Raw genomic sequence first — 18,940 nt, 5'->3', positions numbered from 1 at the left:
TGAGTCAGCCGGCTGGGGAAGGGGACTGGGCAATGTGGAGGAGCCGGGGTCTGGCAGGTCCCAAGCGGGCAGCGGAGTCGCTGCTCTTGCTACTGTCCTGGTGAAGCTGACTGCCAGCTCTGTTCCTCACAGCAGTTGGAGTATTTAGGGAGTAGGTTTTGTTTTGAAACTCGAACAGACGTTGCTTCCTGTACAAAAATCTTATCGTAACAGCCTAATGAGTGAACGTGTGTGAGGGGGGAATTGTGCTCAGTGTACGTGGAGCCCAGCTGGAACTGGGAGGTTTATTGTTTGGTGGGAGGTTTTCTTGCTAATTGTTGTGCAGAACAAGTTCCCTTCTAGCCTTAAAAGGTGTCTCTTTGAAACAAGCTATTTGAAAGTTGAGATTGAACTTGATGCTGCTGTGTTGCTCTGATGTGGTCTGACGTCAGTATGGGAGCTCCTTGTGATTTTATAGTTGGTTGTGGGTTTGTTAGTTTTGTGTGCAGTTAGTTTCTAGTCGCTCCTTATTTTGACCTTTTTGCACCATTTTGAACCCTTTGCTCTCCAGACTCCATGGAATTTATATATTCTGAGTTCTTCACTGTGCTTTCTCTAGGGGTGAAAATTCTGTCCTATTATACCTGAAGAGCATGAAATAATTTTTTTCACTCACAGTTCAGTTATGTTTCTTTGGCTGTCCCAAATAAGGCAAGGCAGTTCCTTTAATAATAATAATTAATCAGAATAAATCCTGTGAAATGTGAATGTTTCCCAGGTCTGGCTTGTTTATTTTACAACCCATCCAGCTCTTAGTGTGGCTTATTTTGGACAGTTTATATAGTTTGTTCAGTAAAGAGGCTGCAGGAACACGTATCCTTCACCCACATTTTTTAATGCAATTGTTGGTTCACCAGTTTGGCAGTAGCCTGATAGTAATATTACTATAAAGAAAAGAGACCTTTTCTAAAAAAGCGTGTGCTTTAAACAGAGGTGGAGAGTTTAAATGTTACTATTTTTGTTTCACTGTTTTACAGGACAGGGAAAGAGGGCCAGCCCAGGGAATACTACACTTTAGATTCTATCTTGTTCCTGCTCAATAATGTGCACCTTTCCCATCCCGTGTACGTCCGTCGTGCTGCGGTAAGTACCTCATACCGAATTTGATCGTTTTCTTGTGATAAGTGACACTGTGTGTAGATGTTTTTGGGGGATGGTAGTAGCACTGAGGTGTATGAATTTGCCTGGGGAAGAGAAAAAAGACACGCACCAAGGTGTGCTAGTGCATGTGAGAGTTTAAAAAACACCCTCTCTCCATAAGGATCACATGACAGTCCCTGCCAAGGGGGAGTATTTTTCTTGACAAGTGGCTTCCTAACAGATTATCCCTCAAACCATCAGGTTGCTTTTACAGCAAGAGTGTGTCACCCAAATATTAACAGTAATGTTTCTCTTGATATTCTGTGGATGCAGTTGTTTCCAGCACTATTTCAGAAGAGTACTTTTGTCCGTGTGTTCTGTTGTGCAATCCCAATCTAGATGTTCCTTTAGTGCCTGAGAGGGCAAAGATCAACAGAATGGACTAAAATACAGCAGAGTAGCTTTGGAGTGGACTTGGAAGTATGCAACCTAATTAAAGAAATTAATAAGCTCTACAAATAAAGATTGAGGAATTCTCAGTGGAAAAAGTCCTTTTGAGATCTATTTAACTGCTTTCTAGGAGCCCACACTTCATCTTCCCATGTGCCTCATGGTTACCTGACACAGCAGTCCTGCATGTTTTACATATTTGGAACAAGAAAATTGAGATGCGTCATTTCTGTGTATCAACACAGACTTTTGACAGAGAATTGTGTGTGTGTTAAAAGCTAGTTCCTAGTCTTATTTGCAAGTTTAAAGTGAAGGAGGAAAAAGGCTGTCCTCTCTTTCAGTTTTATAGCAGGCAGCATGTTTCATTTTGTGCAGCTGAACATCCTCTAGGATGAGGTTGCATTTCGAAGCTTGATAGTTAAGCTCTCTTGGGTGGCAGGACATGTGTTCCTGTCATTGTGTGAATGGGTACTTTTCAGTAAAAGTGAAATATCTTCAGCAAGAGACTTCGAGGGAAGAAGAGTTTAATGTCATGTCTGCTGTCTTTTCAGACTGAAAACATTCCTGTGGTAAGAAGACCTGATAGGAAAGACTTGCTTGCATACCTAAATGGGGAAACATGTGAGTGATGTGTTCTTTTGCCTTGGACACAGAGTGCACTTTACTGCTTCGTATTCATGGCACAGGTGAAGGGTAGGAGGGGAAGAGTGGGTAACAATGGTCAGTCTGCATCTTAGCTGAATATGCTCAGACTTCTCAAACAAGGTTATTATTTCTTGTGGGTTCTAATTTTGTTCTGAAATTAGTTGCTTTTATGGTACTTAGATAGGAGCTGCATTACTACATGCATGTTTAGAAGTGAGCTGTGTTGTTATTATTATTGTCATTATTATTGTTGTTGTTGTTATTAACATCCTCAGTAGTTATGTGTTAGAATGCTTAGCATGTATGTTTTTTCTTTCTCTTAGACTGTGGGAAGCTTTCAGTAGTACATTGTTCTTGAATGCAAGAAATGTGTGGGATAAAATCTTCAGTAAAATATATCAAATCACTACTTTTTCAGTCTGACAGGTTTACCTGGTATTTCATCATCTTACATTTTTTGTTAACAATGGTCAGAGTAAAGAGGTTTCTCTGAGAATAAGATAAATATCACCTTTGTAGGTTGCTCTATTTTGTTGGTGGTCTTAAAATTTTAAATATCCTGGAGTATGAGATTATTTCTGTAACAGGGGCAGTAAAACCATTTTTATATAGTATTTTAAAGGGACCAACAAGTTGTCTTTATTCCAAAAAACTGGACAAACGGGTAGATCTTGATTCCAGGTTCTAATTACCATTGTGACTCTTTTATGTCGTGTATAGAGATCACAGAATCACTGACTAATTTATGTTAGAAGGGACCACAAGAGGCCAGTGGGTTCGGTCCCCTTTTCAAGGAAGGGCCAAATGACCCTGAGCAACCTGATCTAACTTTATACTGAGGCAGGTTCTGAATATCTCCACTCCACTGGTCCCAGTGTTTGACTGCTTTTACCACCTGATATCTAGTTACAATTTCCATTGTTGCAGTTGATCTTTTGTCCCTCTTTCTTTTAGTCTCAAATATTGTGGCTGATATTTTGTATTTAAACTGAATGTTCTGTTTGATTACAGCAACCTCATCAAGCATAGACAGAAGTGCTCCACTTGAAATTGGTCTTCAGCGGTCCACTCAAGGTACAATTTAATTAAAAAATAACTTTGAGGTTTATTTTATAAAAAGTCTACTGCAATTTTGCATCTTTAATGTTTTCTTTTTCTTGTAGTTAAAAGAGCAGCAGATGAAATATTAGCAGAAGCAAAGAAACCAAGAATAGAGGTAATGACAGTAACTGCCATCAATACAAACTGGGGGTAGTGGTGGTATATTATTTCTTTGTTTTTGTAGAAATTCCTCTGGCTTGTCCATCCTCTGGGTGCGCACAGTACTTCTTTTAGTCTGAATGTGAACTGTAAGGAGTTGGAATTAAAGCCTCTTATTTAAATGTGGAGTTTTGGTTGCTGGATATTACTATTTATGAAGCCTTGTCTTAGGTGATTAATTAAACAGTGTATTTTCACAAGTACCTCTTTAATAGAAGCAATGTGTCTAATTATTACACATGTTTTATTACTTAACTCTACCTGGTTTAAAAAAAATTAGTTAGTTTTTCTTGATAATTTATTTTAAAAGTATGTCCATCCAGTTGTCTCCTCTGAGTTACAAATCTGGCTTTATATGTTTTCAGAGTACTGAGGCTTTGTGATTCTTCTTAAATGAAGAATTATCAAAATATATAAACTTGCTTATTCAGGAATTGGATTTGAACATTGCTTGTGCTTACTTATAACTGCATAGGTATCATAGAAACTTTATGCATTCTTGAGGGCACATGAGCAGATGATTGCTGTGAGATGACCTGTTGGTGATCCATAGATTTTATTCTGCATTACCCTATGTGGTTATGATGCCCGTATGTTTTGAAATGGTATTATCTTCACCACCATAATTTGAATAATTAAGAGTTCTGCATATAAGTGTAATGAGGTTATAGCCACCTTCTTTTTATTTCCTTGCTGCTCTGGCAGCTTGGTGCCTGTGCAGCCTGTTCTAAGTTAATGGGAGATCGTCCCAGCATAGTGATTCCAGGTCTCTCCCGATGTATGGGCATGAGGTTCTGCTGTGCTTCAGCCTTTCCAAACAGCCTTTTAGCAACAGGATGGGCTTGATGCTGATTTTAGTTTGGTGGGGAAATGAGAAAGGTTGAACACAAGTGGTATTGACCTTAAGAAGCCCAAAAGATGGAATAAAATTACATCTCTCTGCTGCTTTCTCAAATTACGTGTCTGTCCCAAACCTGGCTTGAGTAACTTAGAGGCTTCCTTAGTCTTGACTCATTTTTTGGATTTACTAGGAATGCCATTTCTAAAAGTTCTGCATCAAGATAAAACAATTCTGAGCAATTCTTGTCTTTAAAAATGTCAATTATTAAATATTTGGCCAAATTTGAATGTCTGATAAATTTGTCTTAAATATGTACATGTGTGGATTTGTATTATCCTACCTGAATATGAGTGATTTTAATTCTCTTTAAATTCTCTGAGTGATTTTTTCTATTGTTCTAAGTTGTTGTTTAAGCAAAGCTCTTTACAAGGGAAGGGTAGTTTCCTTTTCATTATCTTATTTATACTTAGTGGTTCTTGAGAGGAAATTTCTGACAGCTCTACAGTTACTGCTAGTGCACAGATCAAAAATAACTGGAAATAAAGGTTGTCCTTGCAAATGTAGTATAGAAAACAGTTCTGAATGGCTTTAATTCTAGTTCTATTTCTTTTTTAAAAGAGAATGCACTGAAGTTTAAACACTGCTGTTCCTTCCAGGATGAAGAGTGTGTGCGCCTCGACAAGGAGCGCTTGGCGGCTCGGCTGGAAGGACACAAGGAAGGTATCGTGCAGACGGAGCAGATCAGGTAGGATTGCTTTTTTTTATGGGTAATGCTTAATTATAGGATGGCTAACAATTCTTGTGCTGTTCAAGGGAGCTGTTTTTACTTCTGTCCAACAGCTCTCAGTGGAAATCTTCTTCCCTTAGATACTCCCATTAGTAACGTCTGGGGAGTCAGAGCTTCAAACATTTATGATAGAGAAGATTTGAGTCACTCATGGAATCCATAATTAGACCTAACCACATGAAAAATACATATTTTGAATTATTTCTTCCTCTCTGTCTCTTGTATAGGTGTACTTCAAAGGAAACTAGAGAAAAAAAGAATGTCATTGTCATACCTGACTTAAGAACAGAAAGTATAAGATCAAAAAAATCAAAAAGTACACGTTGTTTTGTATAAACTAATTATTTGGATGCTAGCTTGAGTGTATCACAACTTTGTTATGGAGTTGTGAGGCAATGCTACAGTGATGATTACTAAGTGTTGTTTGTAATTACTTTATATTCTCTATTTACTGATTTTTGAAATGCTGGATGTAAAAGACTGTCCCTTAAAAAAAGTATAAACAGCATTTACAGGTAGTGAGTTTGAACTCCATGCTTGACTCTGTTGTTACTTTGTTCTACAGCAACACAAAGACGTTCCCTTTCCAGTAGCTTAGTTGTCAAGGAGAATATTTCACATCCAATACTTGTATTAATTTTTTTAATGTATTCTCACAAAAAAAAAAAAAAAACCTTAACATGAATTGGGGGTGGACAGTTAGGATTGTGCAATTCAGTCCTTTTCTTTTTATTTTATCCCACCTGAAAAACAATAGGGCTCACTGGCAACCAAATTATGTATTTATAATTAAAAGCAAGCAGATAAAGGTGTTGCACTCAGAGCAGCCAGAGGTTGGTTGACTGGACACAAAATTGTAATCCACTAAAAATAACAGGGAGCTGTTCTTTACTTTTATTTGTTATAGTTTTGATCTTTTGATGGTTTTTATGCTAATAATGGATGGAGTCTTTGCCAGAAGTTTGATTCTGATGCCCAAAACAGCAAAGCCAAGCTTTTTATATATGCCAAGCATATATACTCTTTCAGGTATATATGGGGTGACTATTTTGTGCTTTATAGCATAGCCATGAAGTTTAGGCTGGATGAAGTTATTCATTCACAAATTCTTTCAGAACAATTGTTTGTGTAATTACTCAGTCTCTGCTGTTATTTTTGCTCATTTAGGTCCTTGTCTGAAGCCATGTCAGTGGAAAAGATTGCTGCTATCAAAGCAAAAATCATGGCAAAGAAAAGATCTACTATCAAAACTGACCTAGATGATGACATAACTGCTCTTAAACAGAGAAGTTTTGTTGATGCTGAAGTGGATGTAACCAGAGATATCGTCAGCAGGGAGAGAGTTTGGAGGACGAGAACTACAATCTTACAAAGCACAGGCAAGGTAATGCTCTGGATGCCAACCTGGTCTATGGTCCCACTGACAAACTGCATTTTTAATCTCCTGTATCTGACTTCTCATCAGAGATAGCTGGGGAGGATTATGCTCAGTGTTCCATGTAAAGGTGGGCTTGGAGTTGCAGAGAAGTTTGTTCTTATCACATTACAGTGAGCCTGAGTCATATCTCGAAATACTTGCTTCAGCCATTTAAAACATACCAAGTAATCACTTAGTTCCTTTTAAACAAAGCTGGCTTGAGCCCTACAATTGGGAGACCTCTATAAAAGTACCTGTGGGTTCGAAAAGGACAAAAATGAGGAGTAAGTGATAGAGGTAGCAACACGTATACATTGGAAGTCCAAAGGCTGCTGAGCTGTGGAAAACACCAAAGGAGTAAGGCAGGAGAATGCTAAAATGAAGAAAACCAGAAAGTGTTACCGTGAAGAGGCTTTTGTCTGTGATTTTGTCCCTCCATGCTACTTTAATCCATGGCTTTGGCTGCACTTGGTTCTGTGCCGTCCAGAAGATGGTTGCAAGCACAGCTTGCTCTTTTTGGACAGTTAGACTTTCTTTATTGCAGAGATAGTTGGCACTAAATTTCCCAAGGAAGCAATAAGTCAATTTCTAAAAGATTGCAAATGTCTGTTTTCCTGAGGTTATTGTCAAATTGAATCATTTGCCTTTACTACTTCTTTTAAGTACTGTCACAGGGAAATAATGTTAAGAAGTAAATGGGATGTCAGTTTTCATTTGTCTTATTTTTAACAGTATTTTACATAGGTCTCAATTTCAGTGTATTGTCCCATGGCTTAGTGGTAGAATAATTCATTCCCAAATTGGGGGGTAATTCCCAGGTGTAGGTGGTAGGTAGGTGTGTGCTACATAAAGAGTTATTGTTGCTTCTTTGGGTCTGTGAGATTTGTAGCAACCTTGCTGCTTGATATTTTAGTCATTGGAAAGGTGTGTACTGAAGGAATCTGGGTAGCTCTTCCTCCTTTTGGGAATTATTCATGGATTCCTATCTCAACATGCCTTCCAAGTGAAACTTGCCAAGACACTAGAGAAAGAGGTGAATGTTTTAGTGTAACATCCTTGTAATAATAGTGAGATGAGGTGGCGATTTTAAGCAAAACATAACCAGGGGAAGAAAGACCAGACACCAGAGATTCAGTTTGTTCTTGGACATGCAGTTGCTTTGACCAGCCTGGTGAATATGACAGGCATAACAGCAAATCTTTTATTTCGGTTTGTGCAGGATTGCAGGAACATTCTTGGTAGCTTGGACAGAAATCATCGAATGTTAATGTTTATATTTTCGAGCAAGTAGCGGTGAGAGTAAGTAGATGGGGAAACATCATGTGTTACTGAGGGCTGTGATTTATTTCAGAACAGCTCAGGGTTTTTGTTTGTAGGTGGGTTGGGAGGGTTTTTTGGTGCGTGTTTGTGGGGGTTTTTTACGTGGTTTTTTTCCTACTTTTTTTCTTTGTCTTCTATTTCAAGAACCTTTGTGAAAACCTCAAAAGTTGTTAAGAAACTCATATATGGTGTCTTGGGCAGATCATTCCTTCCCCCTTGCCTGTTCATGTAAAGAGTTTTGCTCAGGAAAGCATGATACCGCTCTGCAAATGATGTTTTGCCTCTTCTGTGTGATACTTGAATTGCTGATGTGCCTGATCATTCTTTTCATTGTAAATGTTCACTATCTGCTTTGTATGGATTTATCTGCAGTCTCTTGAATCCTCCTAGAATGTTTAAAACCAAAATTGACTTCAGCAGTAGTTTACATACCACACAGTGTGTGCCTTTTTAACATCTGAATTTCTTTGGAACTCCTGCATGAATGGTAACAAAGAATGAGCACTCCTAAATGTCAGTCTTGTTGCTTCTTTCAAAAAATTGCTTCAGGCCGAAGCACCTCCTCAACCTCTCTTTCCCGCAGAGAAACACTCCTGTGTGTGAGCTTTCCCAGTGTTCTCTGTAGTTGACTAAGATACAGAGATAGCTTAAGATGCAAAAGGGAAACACTGGGAAGATCAGGCCACAGTAAAAGGAAAATCCCTTGAGCTAATCAGCTTTTTGGCGGGTTTCCTCTGGGTTTGACGTGTTTGACGAAAGTACTGATTCCTTCAGCCATGTGCTCCTCCAAATTCTGTGGAGATGGCAACAATCTCAAGTAATTACTGTTTCTCCTTTGGGACACGCTTCCTGATTCTCAAATGTGCCTTACAGAACTGTTCCAGGATGTTTTAATAAGTCTCCAATGATGCAGTGTTCTTTTTTAACATCTTAAAAAGTTCTCATGATACTTGTATTCTGCCCTTTGAGGTGCTACTTTTACTGACAGCATCTTCACTGTTACACAGCTCCCCTTGCTGAAATTATAGGGATGGATTTTTGTCTGGCTGTGGGGTTTTTTTTGTTGAATTTGAATGCATTGATACTGCTGTTGTAGATTGTTTTTCAGCAGCTACTTCTCTAAAATGTGTACTTTGACCCATTGCTCCAAGAAGCTATTACTAATGATAGCTAAAAAATTAATCACTACATCAATTCTCTTCTTGACACTTGTCCAGCTAATTGAAATCTCTCCTAATTAATGTTTTCTTGTTAGGAAGTCTCTGTCCTTTCCTGTTCGTACTGGCAATCCAGCCCTAATGCTCCTGGTCTGGGACAGGGTGCCACCCATTTACTGTCATACAGTGGTTGTCCTTCACAGCTTATTTGACTCTTAGGCTTTCCATAAGGCATCACACAGATCCTTTATCTGTCTGACCCTCTTTGTTACACTCTTTTGATCAGATGTTGCATTGATCCCTGGCTGACTTTTACTGATTTCTGTGAGGTATATGTTTACATGTTTGTAAAATCACATCAGTTCACTTGTCCTCTTCTGGTTTTATGATTTCTAGAATGTGCAGTTTGTCTCCTTGCTTATTTTTATGTTGGTGACTTAAAACTTCTTTTGAAGTATTTTTCCATAGTTTTCTGTATGATTATTATGCAGTTCTACCTTCTTTTGAAAATGCAGTGTTTGATTTAATTGCTAGTGGATGAGTCATCCTGCACTGCCTGTTTTAAGTATCTGTTGGCTTTCCCCAAGTCTGTAGTGTAATCTTCTTGATTTTTATGAATAATGGGACATTTTTATGTAATCATTCTTCAGAACCACTTTGCATCAGTTTAGTCTGAGGGTTTTTTTCCCTCTCATAGTAGCTTGATTTTAGAACTATTTGGGAGTATATGTGGTTTAAAGCAATTTAATTTCAGGTTTGGCTGAAGGCTTACAATACAACATTGCTGTTTTGGTGAGTCCATGGACAGTCTGACCAACTGAAAATGTAGTCAGATTTCAAAAGCAATAAAAGTACTTCATACTAGAGCTGCTTCTGACTTCCTTTACCTTTCTTTTAACAGCCACAAATGTTGGGAGGTTAAAATTTATCTCATCTGTTTGTCCTCACTCTTCATGCAGCTCAGTTCTCATTCTTAACCTTCACAAACACACACAAAAATCAGAATGAGGGAATTGCTGCCATCAGACCCAATACAGCTGTCTCTGCTGTGGCAGAGGAACAGTACAGGGGTAGGGAGAGAAGTTGAAAGAAGAAAAAGTGAAAATTGTTTAATCTGTATATTAATATTTAAACAAGGTGTTGTAAGTGTCTCACTGGTGTTTCTAGTGGTGGGTTTTATATGAAGCAGACACAATAACTTCAGTTGCTTAAACTTGAGTTCTTGGTCATGCCACTGACTATGGCACTTGCTTCTGCAGAACAGTTTAAGTTCACCATATTTTTATGCATGTTAAATCAGGTTGAACTGACACATTGTCTGGTGAAAATATGTCAGAATTAGTACTGACACTTTTTAAACTGAAAATGTTAGGGGAAAACACTAACAAAACATTACTTTTAGAACTTTGTTTTTGAGACAATCTTTGCATGTACAGTTAGATATATCTTTTCAGGTAGCTAGAGTTTTGAACCCATATATAGAATATTTACCATCATAAGTGCTTGGAATGTTAAATTTTGGATTACTGCTCTGCACAGATTTTTGTTCTGTTGTGCACATGTTTTTAGATAAATAAATATCTGGCTGTTTTGTAAAGCAAACCATTGAACACCTACAAGAAGCCCCTGCGTCTATTCTGAAATTCATTTCTTCCTTTCACATCCTTCCTCTGTCTTGCCTTCCTGAACAATCCTTTGGTTTTTATAATCTCCTGTAGCAGGCTACAGCAATCTCTTCTGAAGGAAAAACCTCCTCATTGCATCTCTACTGTAAATGTGTTTAGCGCTTGAGTTCTCCCTGTGGGAACAAATCAAAGTAGACTGAGCAGGAGTTTCAGCATTCACAGGTGTATTTGGAGAGTGTGGGTTTTTCAGTGACTGCTGATGTAGTTGATTTATATTTAGTTATTAATTTTTAATTTCCTAGATTGCTCAGAAATGTCTTAGATAAGCAGCAGGGTAACTGGGTGGGCTGGGTTAAACATGCTCTGCTTGCGTGTAGAGAAATCTTAAAGCTGGAATCTTGAAAATGCACTGATACTGGCCATGTAAATTTATAACTTTTTGAAATAAACTGGTGTTCTCATATGAACAGTGAGCTCTGAGTATTTCAGATGTTCTTTAAAAAAAGAGAAATCTTTCATCCTTTTCTTTGTAGAGTGTGGTGGGTTGACCTTGGCTGGATGGATGACAGGTGCCCACCAAGGTGCTCCCCTCCTCAGCAGGACAACTGGGAGAAAAAAAATGTGTGGGTCAAGATAAGGCAGTTGAATAAAAGTAAAGGCTGTGTGTGGAAGCAAGGGAAGACAAAAGATTTATTCTCTACTTCCCATCAGCAGGTGATCTCTAGCCACTTCCCTGGAAGCAGGGCTTGAGTCCACCTAGGAGTTGCTCCAGAAGGCAAATATGGTAATAAGAATTGCCTCTCCTCCCCCTTTCTCCTAGCTCCTACTGCTGAGCAGATGTCATATGGTAAGGAATATCCCTTGGGTCAGTTTAGGTCAGCTGTCCTGGCTGTCTGCCCTCCCAAGGTCTTGCCCAACCCCAGCCAACTGATGAGGAGGAAATGCTGGAGGAACAGCCTTGGTGCTGTGCCAGCACTGCTCAGCAGCAGCCAAAACAGTGGGGTGTTATCAAATGTTATCAGCACCTTTCTGGCTATCAGTGCACAGCACAGCACTGCAAGGGCTGCAAGGAGAGCATTAACTCCATCTCAGCCAGACCCAGTACATGGCAGTATGCTACAGATTATTGCTACAACTTGAAATTTTGGCTAACACTCTTCAGTCATATTTTTTTACATTTGCAAGTCTACTGGAATTACCTTCGCTCTGACCCTATGTACAGGAAAATAACATAATCCATCCTGCCAGACGTGTGGGAGGTCTAAAGGTTGTACCACACAACCTTGTGCACCTCTTGAGCTGCACAGCCCGAGCAATGGCTACACACACTTTGTGTGGGTGTGTTCAGGCACATACACACACACACACACACACATATCTGGGAGCAACAGCTGCCTGGGGCTGGGCCAGCTGCTGGTTTGGTGGATTTCTCAGCTTTTAACGTGTCTGTAAAACCTTTCCCTACTGTCTTCCTTGAGCTTTGTGTCTTCTGAAGACATTGCAAGGCACTAGGAGTTTAGAGTGACCTGTCTGGCATTTGAACATTATTGCCTGCCTGGATAGGTTCTGGGGAAAGGCACCAAAATGGAACCATATAAGTTGGCCATGAAAAATTGGAATTTGAGGTAAATATTCTTCTAATGGAGTTAGCTGTGTATAAAATCAAAGATGGATTGGATGTGGTCTTCTCGTGCAGCTATCTGCTTATAATGGAGAAACTGTAAACTCCAATCCCATACCAAGTTTTATGTGAAACTCAGCCCCTCTGGTTTCATAACCTTTGCATCATGAAATTGTAATTTTTTTGTTAGTGTAAGATTGTTCCTTTGAGTGCATATTACTTGCTATGTAAAGGTTGAAATATTGAAGCAATGGTCTGGTTTATTTTTTGCTGTGGCTTCTCTGCTGCAGAGTGACAAAGTCGATTCTCTCACAATCTGGGTAATTAAACTTTCCCTGCTTAATATTTACAAGAAGTTTAGGACAATATTCTGAATTAGAGCTTTTTTAAATATAAAAATAGTTCTTTTTTCTTTCTACTAAAGTAAACCTGCATAAAATAAAATATTTTCCTGGCTTAATCCTTATATTTTTTTATTCTCTGTTCTTCTGTCAAAGACTTAGATGAGACTATCCAGCACATTTCCTTAACTTTGGTTTTGAAAGCATGAGAATCTTATTTGTATAAGAAGCAATTTGATTAAATAAACAACTTTGCCTTTTATCCCTTCATAGTTTTTCAGATTTTATATCTCTAATTATTGCAGCCCTGTTGTAACGTACTAGTTATCTATACTTCCCTTTGGAAAAAGTTACTTGATGCCCAGTGTATTCTTATCCATTAAAATGGCACGAATACAGAAGGGAATAGCCTCAGCTCTAACTTAATTTCATAGATCATGACCATTGGTTTTATGTATTGAATTCTATAATAACGATTTGTATTTATAGCTGACCTGGCTTGGAGGGATTAGCACTTTCCTGGTATGTGGCATTTACCTTGGATGTAACCCACAACTGCTAATTTATCTGACACAGTGTCTTGCTCTGAACTATTCCAGGATGTTATTCTCCTGTGGTTTTCTTTATTCCTGTGCATAGGTATTAAATAGCAGAACCTTTCATTTTTTCCCATATGAATCTCACCTTTGTGGTGGTAACATTCTTTCATTTTCTGTTGTCACCTGGAATATACTACAACTGCAGTTAGTATTTGCAGACTTTATTTTTTAAATTAATGTATTTTCTTTGTTGGCTTGATCCTTTTAACGATAACTACCATATTTAAACTAAATGTAGTGAGAAATTGCCTTTTCAGTTACTTTCAGTTCTTGTATTTTTGTCCTAGTACCTCTTGAGCCTTCTTACTACTGAAGTCACTACAGTTATAATCACAGTTTCAGTTAATTCTTTATATGATCTTGTAACTGGGAAAGATATTTAAATTAAACAATTTGATAGCAAGACTAATATTTTTATTGCTTTTGACAGCTAAAAGGACTGAGAGTAAAATTTTGTATATTTTAAAAGAAATAATTTGATTGTAAAAGCATCTTCATGTATGGACTCTAGGTGGCAGAATTGTTCCATGTTCCTGAAATTCACAATGGTGGTGAATTCAATAGCACAGTTGAAAAAGAAAAGGTGTGCCAGGCTAATAGCAATTAGTGTTGTCATCAGTGCCTTCAGATGGAACAGGTGGATGGTTTCAGAATGGCTGTGCACAAGTGTCATGGTATGGCTTGAGTTCCCCACTTTACCCAGTATCAGTTTATTCAGTAAAACTGGGCAGACAGTTCTGTTGCTGCCAGGCACTAGTGCAGACATTCTGAGTGTATCTCTTAAAGCAAAGATGGGCCAGATGATAAAAACTTTATTCATATTGAGCAATAATAAAGCTTGTTTTGTGTGTAGGTACCTCGGATTTGACAGAAAAACCTGTAAAATACAGCATTATGTTTCTGAAAGAGAATTGAGATCATCTGTAAAGTAACTTCACCATCCTTTAACACTACTGCTACAACTATTTAAAAAAATATGTATTTCCATATGCTGCCTTCATAGCAGAAACAAACTAGGATTATGTATGATGGCAATTGGGAGTTTTGAGTAGATTCTGTGCTGTTCTATATCTTTGGGCTATTACAGTGTTGCTGCTCCTTCACACTTCTGAATTAACCTCTCTGCTGTTTCAGGTTAAATGTTTGAGTTGTCTTTCGTGTAATACCCTTGCTCTAAAAATTTAGTGAAGATAAGATGGAACAAGTGAGAATTGGAACTTTTTACTGAAAAGCTAGTCCACAGATATACAGGGCTAATCTCTGTGTTTTCAGCTCAGTGCAGCAGACTATAGTAATACTTCAGTTAACTTTTTGACTGGAATATGAAGAAATACCCAGAGTAACTTTTTGGGAAAAGGAGTGTTTGTTTTTTCAATTTTTTTTCCACCAGCAGTTAGTAACAAGTTTATTGGTGCAGGTGAGCATCCTGTGCATTTGGCATGTTCTTCAAATGACAGCAAATGAGGGGAATGGGAGGGGTGCATGTGTGTGTCATTCAAACAGGAAGATTTCCTTCAGCATTCCTGTGTAATTCAGGATCCTGTTTCCATCTGTGTTATCTGAAGGATTCTTGTATAAGGTGAGGAAAGATGCTGGGTCAGAGACGATGGAAATTTTTATGATCCGAATAAGCACAGTGCAGGGAATACCAATAATTCACACCACCATTCTACCTGTATATTTTCAGGGTTGCAGTTGTTTGAGACTGTCCCTGAATATCAATCTTGCATATGTTCAACCTTTGGTTCTGAGGGCAGCCCTCACAATGTGAAATGCAGTGCTTTAGCACTGCCTCTGAATTAGAAGAACAAGGAGGAGAGAAGATCAACTTCAGCGTTGGTGAACAGTTTGCAAATTGAAGATGTATATTCTGAGGCATAGGAGAGTGGTGACTGAAGTGATTTTTTTTTTCTTTTTGATATAAACTCCAGATTTAAATGTGTTTTTAGATTTAGATGTGCAAAATATTTTCCTCTAAATATACAGTTCATTATTTTGTGTTCCTTATGAACAGTTTTTTAAGTTCTGCTGTACTTTTATGAGACCATCTGAGTACTGTTTCCATTTCTTATGTCGTGCAGTACACAGGAATTACTGAAAATGTGTGATGGGAATATTGCCTTTCTGGTACAGCATCATGCCTTTCAGTCTGTCAGTGGCTGCAAAAGATTTAGCAGTATGTCTGAGCATATCAAGCAAATGTGTAAAGAAGTGTGTGGAAGGGCCTCAAATCTTCCTTCTCCAGCCCTACTATCATTTGGACAATGTTTGTCGCATTCTGGAGCTCTTGATCTTCCTGGGATGCATGCCCAACTAGAAATCCTTATTGTCAGCTCAAATAAGAGTTTGAGTTCTTACGGCTCCTCTCTCTCTGCAGTGAAATACCAGAATGTAAATCTGATTAAAAATTGGTCACAACTTAGCTACGGGAAACTTTGAAGCCCTATAAGCCATATTGTGTAAAAGTGTATATGCTTCTAGTTTTAGTTTCAGATGATAGAGATGAAATATACTTTTCTTCAGTTTTTTTTGGCCAAGAATTGTTTTCTAAGAAGCTGAAATCAATACTCATCCTTGATGATCATAATTAGAAGAAGATTATTTGGTTTTGCCAGCATGATGTAGTGACGGTAGTAACAACAGTCTTTGTTAATGAGTATTAGGGTTATGAATAGTAACAGAAATTAAAGATAAGTTGCAGAATGAAGATTTCAATTCTTTAGAATAAAGATGATACATTTACTTGGAAGTATTTTTATTACAGAAGAAATGTAGTTAGCGATGAGACTTCATTAAGCCTTCCTCGGCAGAGCAGGCTGAGCTCACTGGCTCTGGTATTTCTCTGCAAACAGCCTGGTGTTAAAATAACACCAGGGATAGTAACTTGACTTGGTGTATGTTAGTCATTATGCTGGCAAGGGATAGAGCATCTGTGCCAGTAAATATTGAGAGTTTACATGCTCCTGCAGGTTTTCCTAAAGAACCTCCGTGACTCCCTTCTGTCAGATGATGGGCTGTTGATCTGACTGTAGCTGCTGTTCCTGATTGGCATCTGGCTACCAATTTACATCTAGGGCATGAGTCATCCTTTAACAGAAAATCTGTTATGGTAAGGATTGACTTAAGACAGTAGCAAAGGCCTGGTTTGGTAGCTGCTCAAACGTTTTGTCTCCTCTGCAGTGTGATGAATTATTATTAGGTGTAGACATGGAATTGACTGAGAGCTTTCATGGCAGTACCAGTGCCTTAGTTGGCTAACAACAAGAATTGATGGAATTATCCTTTTACATACTAATGCTTTTGTTAGGGACTGTTTTTAAAGCATTGTCAGGTTTTTATAAGACAGTGCAGAGAAACAAATATTTGTGTGTTTTTTTTTTTTTTAATTAGGTTTTGTGGATTTTTTTCCTTCTTTTCTGCTCTGTCCCCCAGATCAGAAGTTTTTGGTAATGAAAATGTATTACTGAGTTTAACTAAATCTAGGGCAGAAGCCGGGGGATATTCATAGTTGGATCTCTGAAGGTATGAACAATGAAAACTTAGCAGTCTTGCAGCTGTGTGGGGCTTTGCAAATCAGTTGGTACCTGCAGTAGACATCCTGCTCAATCTTTTTTCTGTCACAGTAATGTAATCCCACATCCCTGACCATGCCAGTGAACAGCAAGAAGATGATGTTAGTTCGAGTGCTTGTTAAAACACTGCTGTTTTTTTCCCCTTCCAAACAGACATTATTTGTGGCCTTGGGGGACTTGCATTTTCATGCTGTAGAAAAAAAAAAAAAAAGGGACATCAGCAGGAACCTTTCTAATTCCATGCTTATTAGTGACTTGTTTTCAGCAGATGGGAGAAAATCTTGTGGGTTTTTTTTACCTGGAATAATTTAAAATTTGGTCCAGCATGTGCCATTTCCAAGTATTAAAATCCCAGATACCGAAAGGCCTTTGAAAAATTTATAATTTGAAATTTAAACTCACTTTTAGACTATGTTAACTGTAGGTTTTGTGAATTAAATATGTATGGGAAAGCTGGTTGTGGCTCCCATGTGAATGGGAGAAGTTTGGTTTTTGCGTTGACAATCACTCTGAGAAAATTCTTTCCCTTGTTAATTAGTTCCTCCTTGTGCATTTGGGAAGATAGAGTAGCTCATTTTTTCCTAGACATGGTGTGGGATTAAGCACAGCAATGACAAGAATTGTGATGGATATGCTGCTCAGTCCACAGTTTGGGAGAAATCTCTGAATTTCCGGTAAAAGTGTATAGTTTAGACTTATTTTCTCAAGAATGGAGCTGAGTTTGAATATCTTCATATCAATGATATGTGCATGGCTTGCAGCTCTTGAAAGTTGGGGTTTTTTTCCCAGGAATTTTCTGACTGAAAAAAACCTTCAAATACAGTTTGTGTGAGTTCTTTTACACTTTGTCAAAAGAACTGGGTTTGCTCAGGGAATGGCTTTGCCTTTATAAGTGGCTTCTGGTGGTCTTCCAGCTCCTCCTGCCCTGCTGGCTTGAAGTGGATTGACAACGTGCTGGCTGAGGTCAAGTGAACAGGCTTTGCAGAAGCTTTGCAGTACAACTCTCTCTAAATGATTTCTGTGAAATTCACCCCAGAAGTCTTTGTTTTGTAATTCATGTGTTTGTTTCATAAGGCCGGTGGTATTAACACCTCTTCATTGTTAGTATACAATACTCTGGAAGAGTGCAAGCATTTTATGAATACTTTATTTTGTAATGAACCAGTTAAAAAAAAAAAAAAAAAAAAATAGGCTCTTTTCCTTAATTAATAAAAGGTTTCTTTTACTGATGAACCATGGCTGAAAACTGACATTAGTGTTGGGCATTTTGTACACCTAACCCTGTAGCTTAAAATGCCTATTGAGTGGTAATCAACGCATATACCTTTTAGAAGTTAAATTAGCGTTTCCATTTTTGTGTAGAATAAAGCAACTCTAATAATATTACCAAGAGGAATATGTTTTAAAAACCTTGATCATTATCTTTTGTTCATTTTTGCCTCAATGACTTGATTATCTGATAAAACTGCATGAAGGTGTTGGAATTATCTTGTATCACTCTTGATTCAAGGACTTGGGAATGTGATTTCTGTGCTTGCTTCTTGCAGTTTTACATGAAAAGCTCTACTGCTTGAATGACCTGGTGCCAATTGGAGTCATAATTGAAAATAAATTATAAAAGAACTGGACCACAATGTGATGGGGTCATGCCTGTGAACCATTAACAACCAGTGGAAGCATATTCTGCTCTGCTCAGGAGCCTTGCTGGAAGGGCAGGAAGTGGCTGTGTGGCTCTCTTGCCTCAGTTGCTCCATGCTGGACCAAAGGGGCCGTTTCTAGGGTCGTGAGGAGTCTTCCCTGCAAGTAGCTGCACGTACTTGGGTGGAGGAAGCCTTGCAGGGCAGGGTCAGGCAGAGGGATGGGCTGTGCCCCAGGCACGCTGTCAGGAGGCCAAGGCTCTCTTTAGTAGACTCTCTTTAGTGGACTCATACCTGGGCCTCAGAGATGAGACTTGTCCTGAAAATCTTGAGTGAACATTCTTCCTTCATGCTTCAGCATGAAGAGTTCCAAAGAGAGTGTGGTGTAATGAGGCTGGTTAGATTTAGCAGGTTTGGGCTTTCAAGAACAGGAGGTAGCAATGATACCTTAAAACTGTGTTAATGCTTGGATCCTCTCACGCAGGAGTAATCACAAAACATCTATTTAGAAAATTGGTGCACTAGTTTTCTTTTTTTTTGGTGAAACAT

The 18,940-nt window shown here is 38.4% G+C and overlaps 1 protein-coding gene across 1 annotated transcript in view; it reads left to right on the top strand.

Moving 5' to 3' along the window:
• The window catches only part of CDC73 (cell division cycle 73), a 103,410-nt gene that overhangs the window by 4,437 nt on the left and 80,033 nt on the right, over positions 1-18,940 (top strand). Inside the window, exons 2-7 of the mRNA XM_027899248.1 lie at positions 1,017-1,122; positions 2,121-2,190; positions 3,226-3,288; positions 3,378-3,430; positions 4,972-5,060; positions 6,270-6,486. Of these exons, the coding sequence (XP_027755049.1) occupies positions 1,017-1,122; positions 2,121-2,190; positions 3,226-3,288; positions 3,378-3,430; positions 4,972-5,060; positions 6,270-6,486 (598 nt within the window). The remainder of the gene's footprint in view (positions 1-1,016; positions 1,123-2,120; positions 2,191-3,225; positions 3,289-3,377; positions 3,431-4,971; positions 5,061-6,269; positions 6,487-18,940) is intronic.

This window comes from Empidonax traillii, unplaced genomic scaffold (assembly GCF_003031625.1).
Source record: "Empidonax traillii isolate 1590-97213 ecotype Southwest subspecies unplaced genomic scaffold, ASM303162v1 scaffold652:size654491, whole genome shotgun sequence".
NCBI classification, from domain to species: Eukaryota; Metazoa; Chordata; class Aves; order Passeriformes; family Tyrannidae; genus Empidonax; species Empidonax traillii.
Note: the sequence above shows the minus strand (reverse complement) of the source record. Positions and strands in the feature narration are given on the sequence as shown.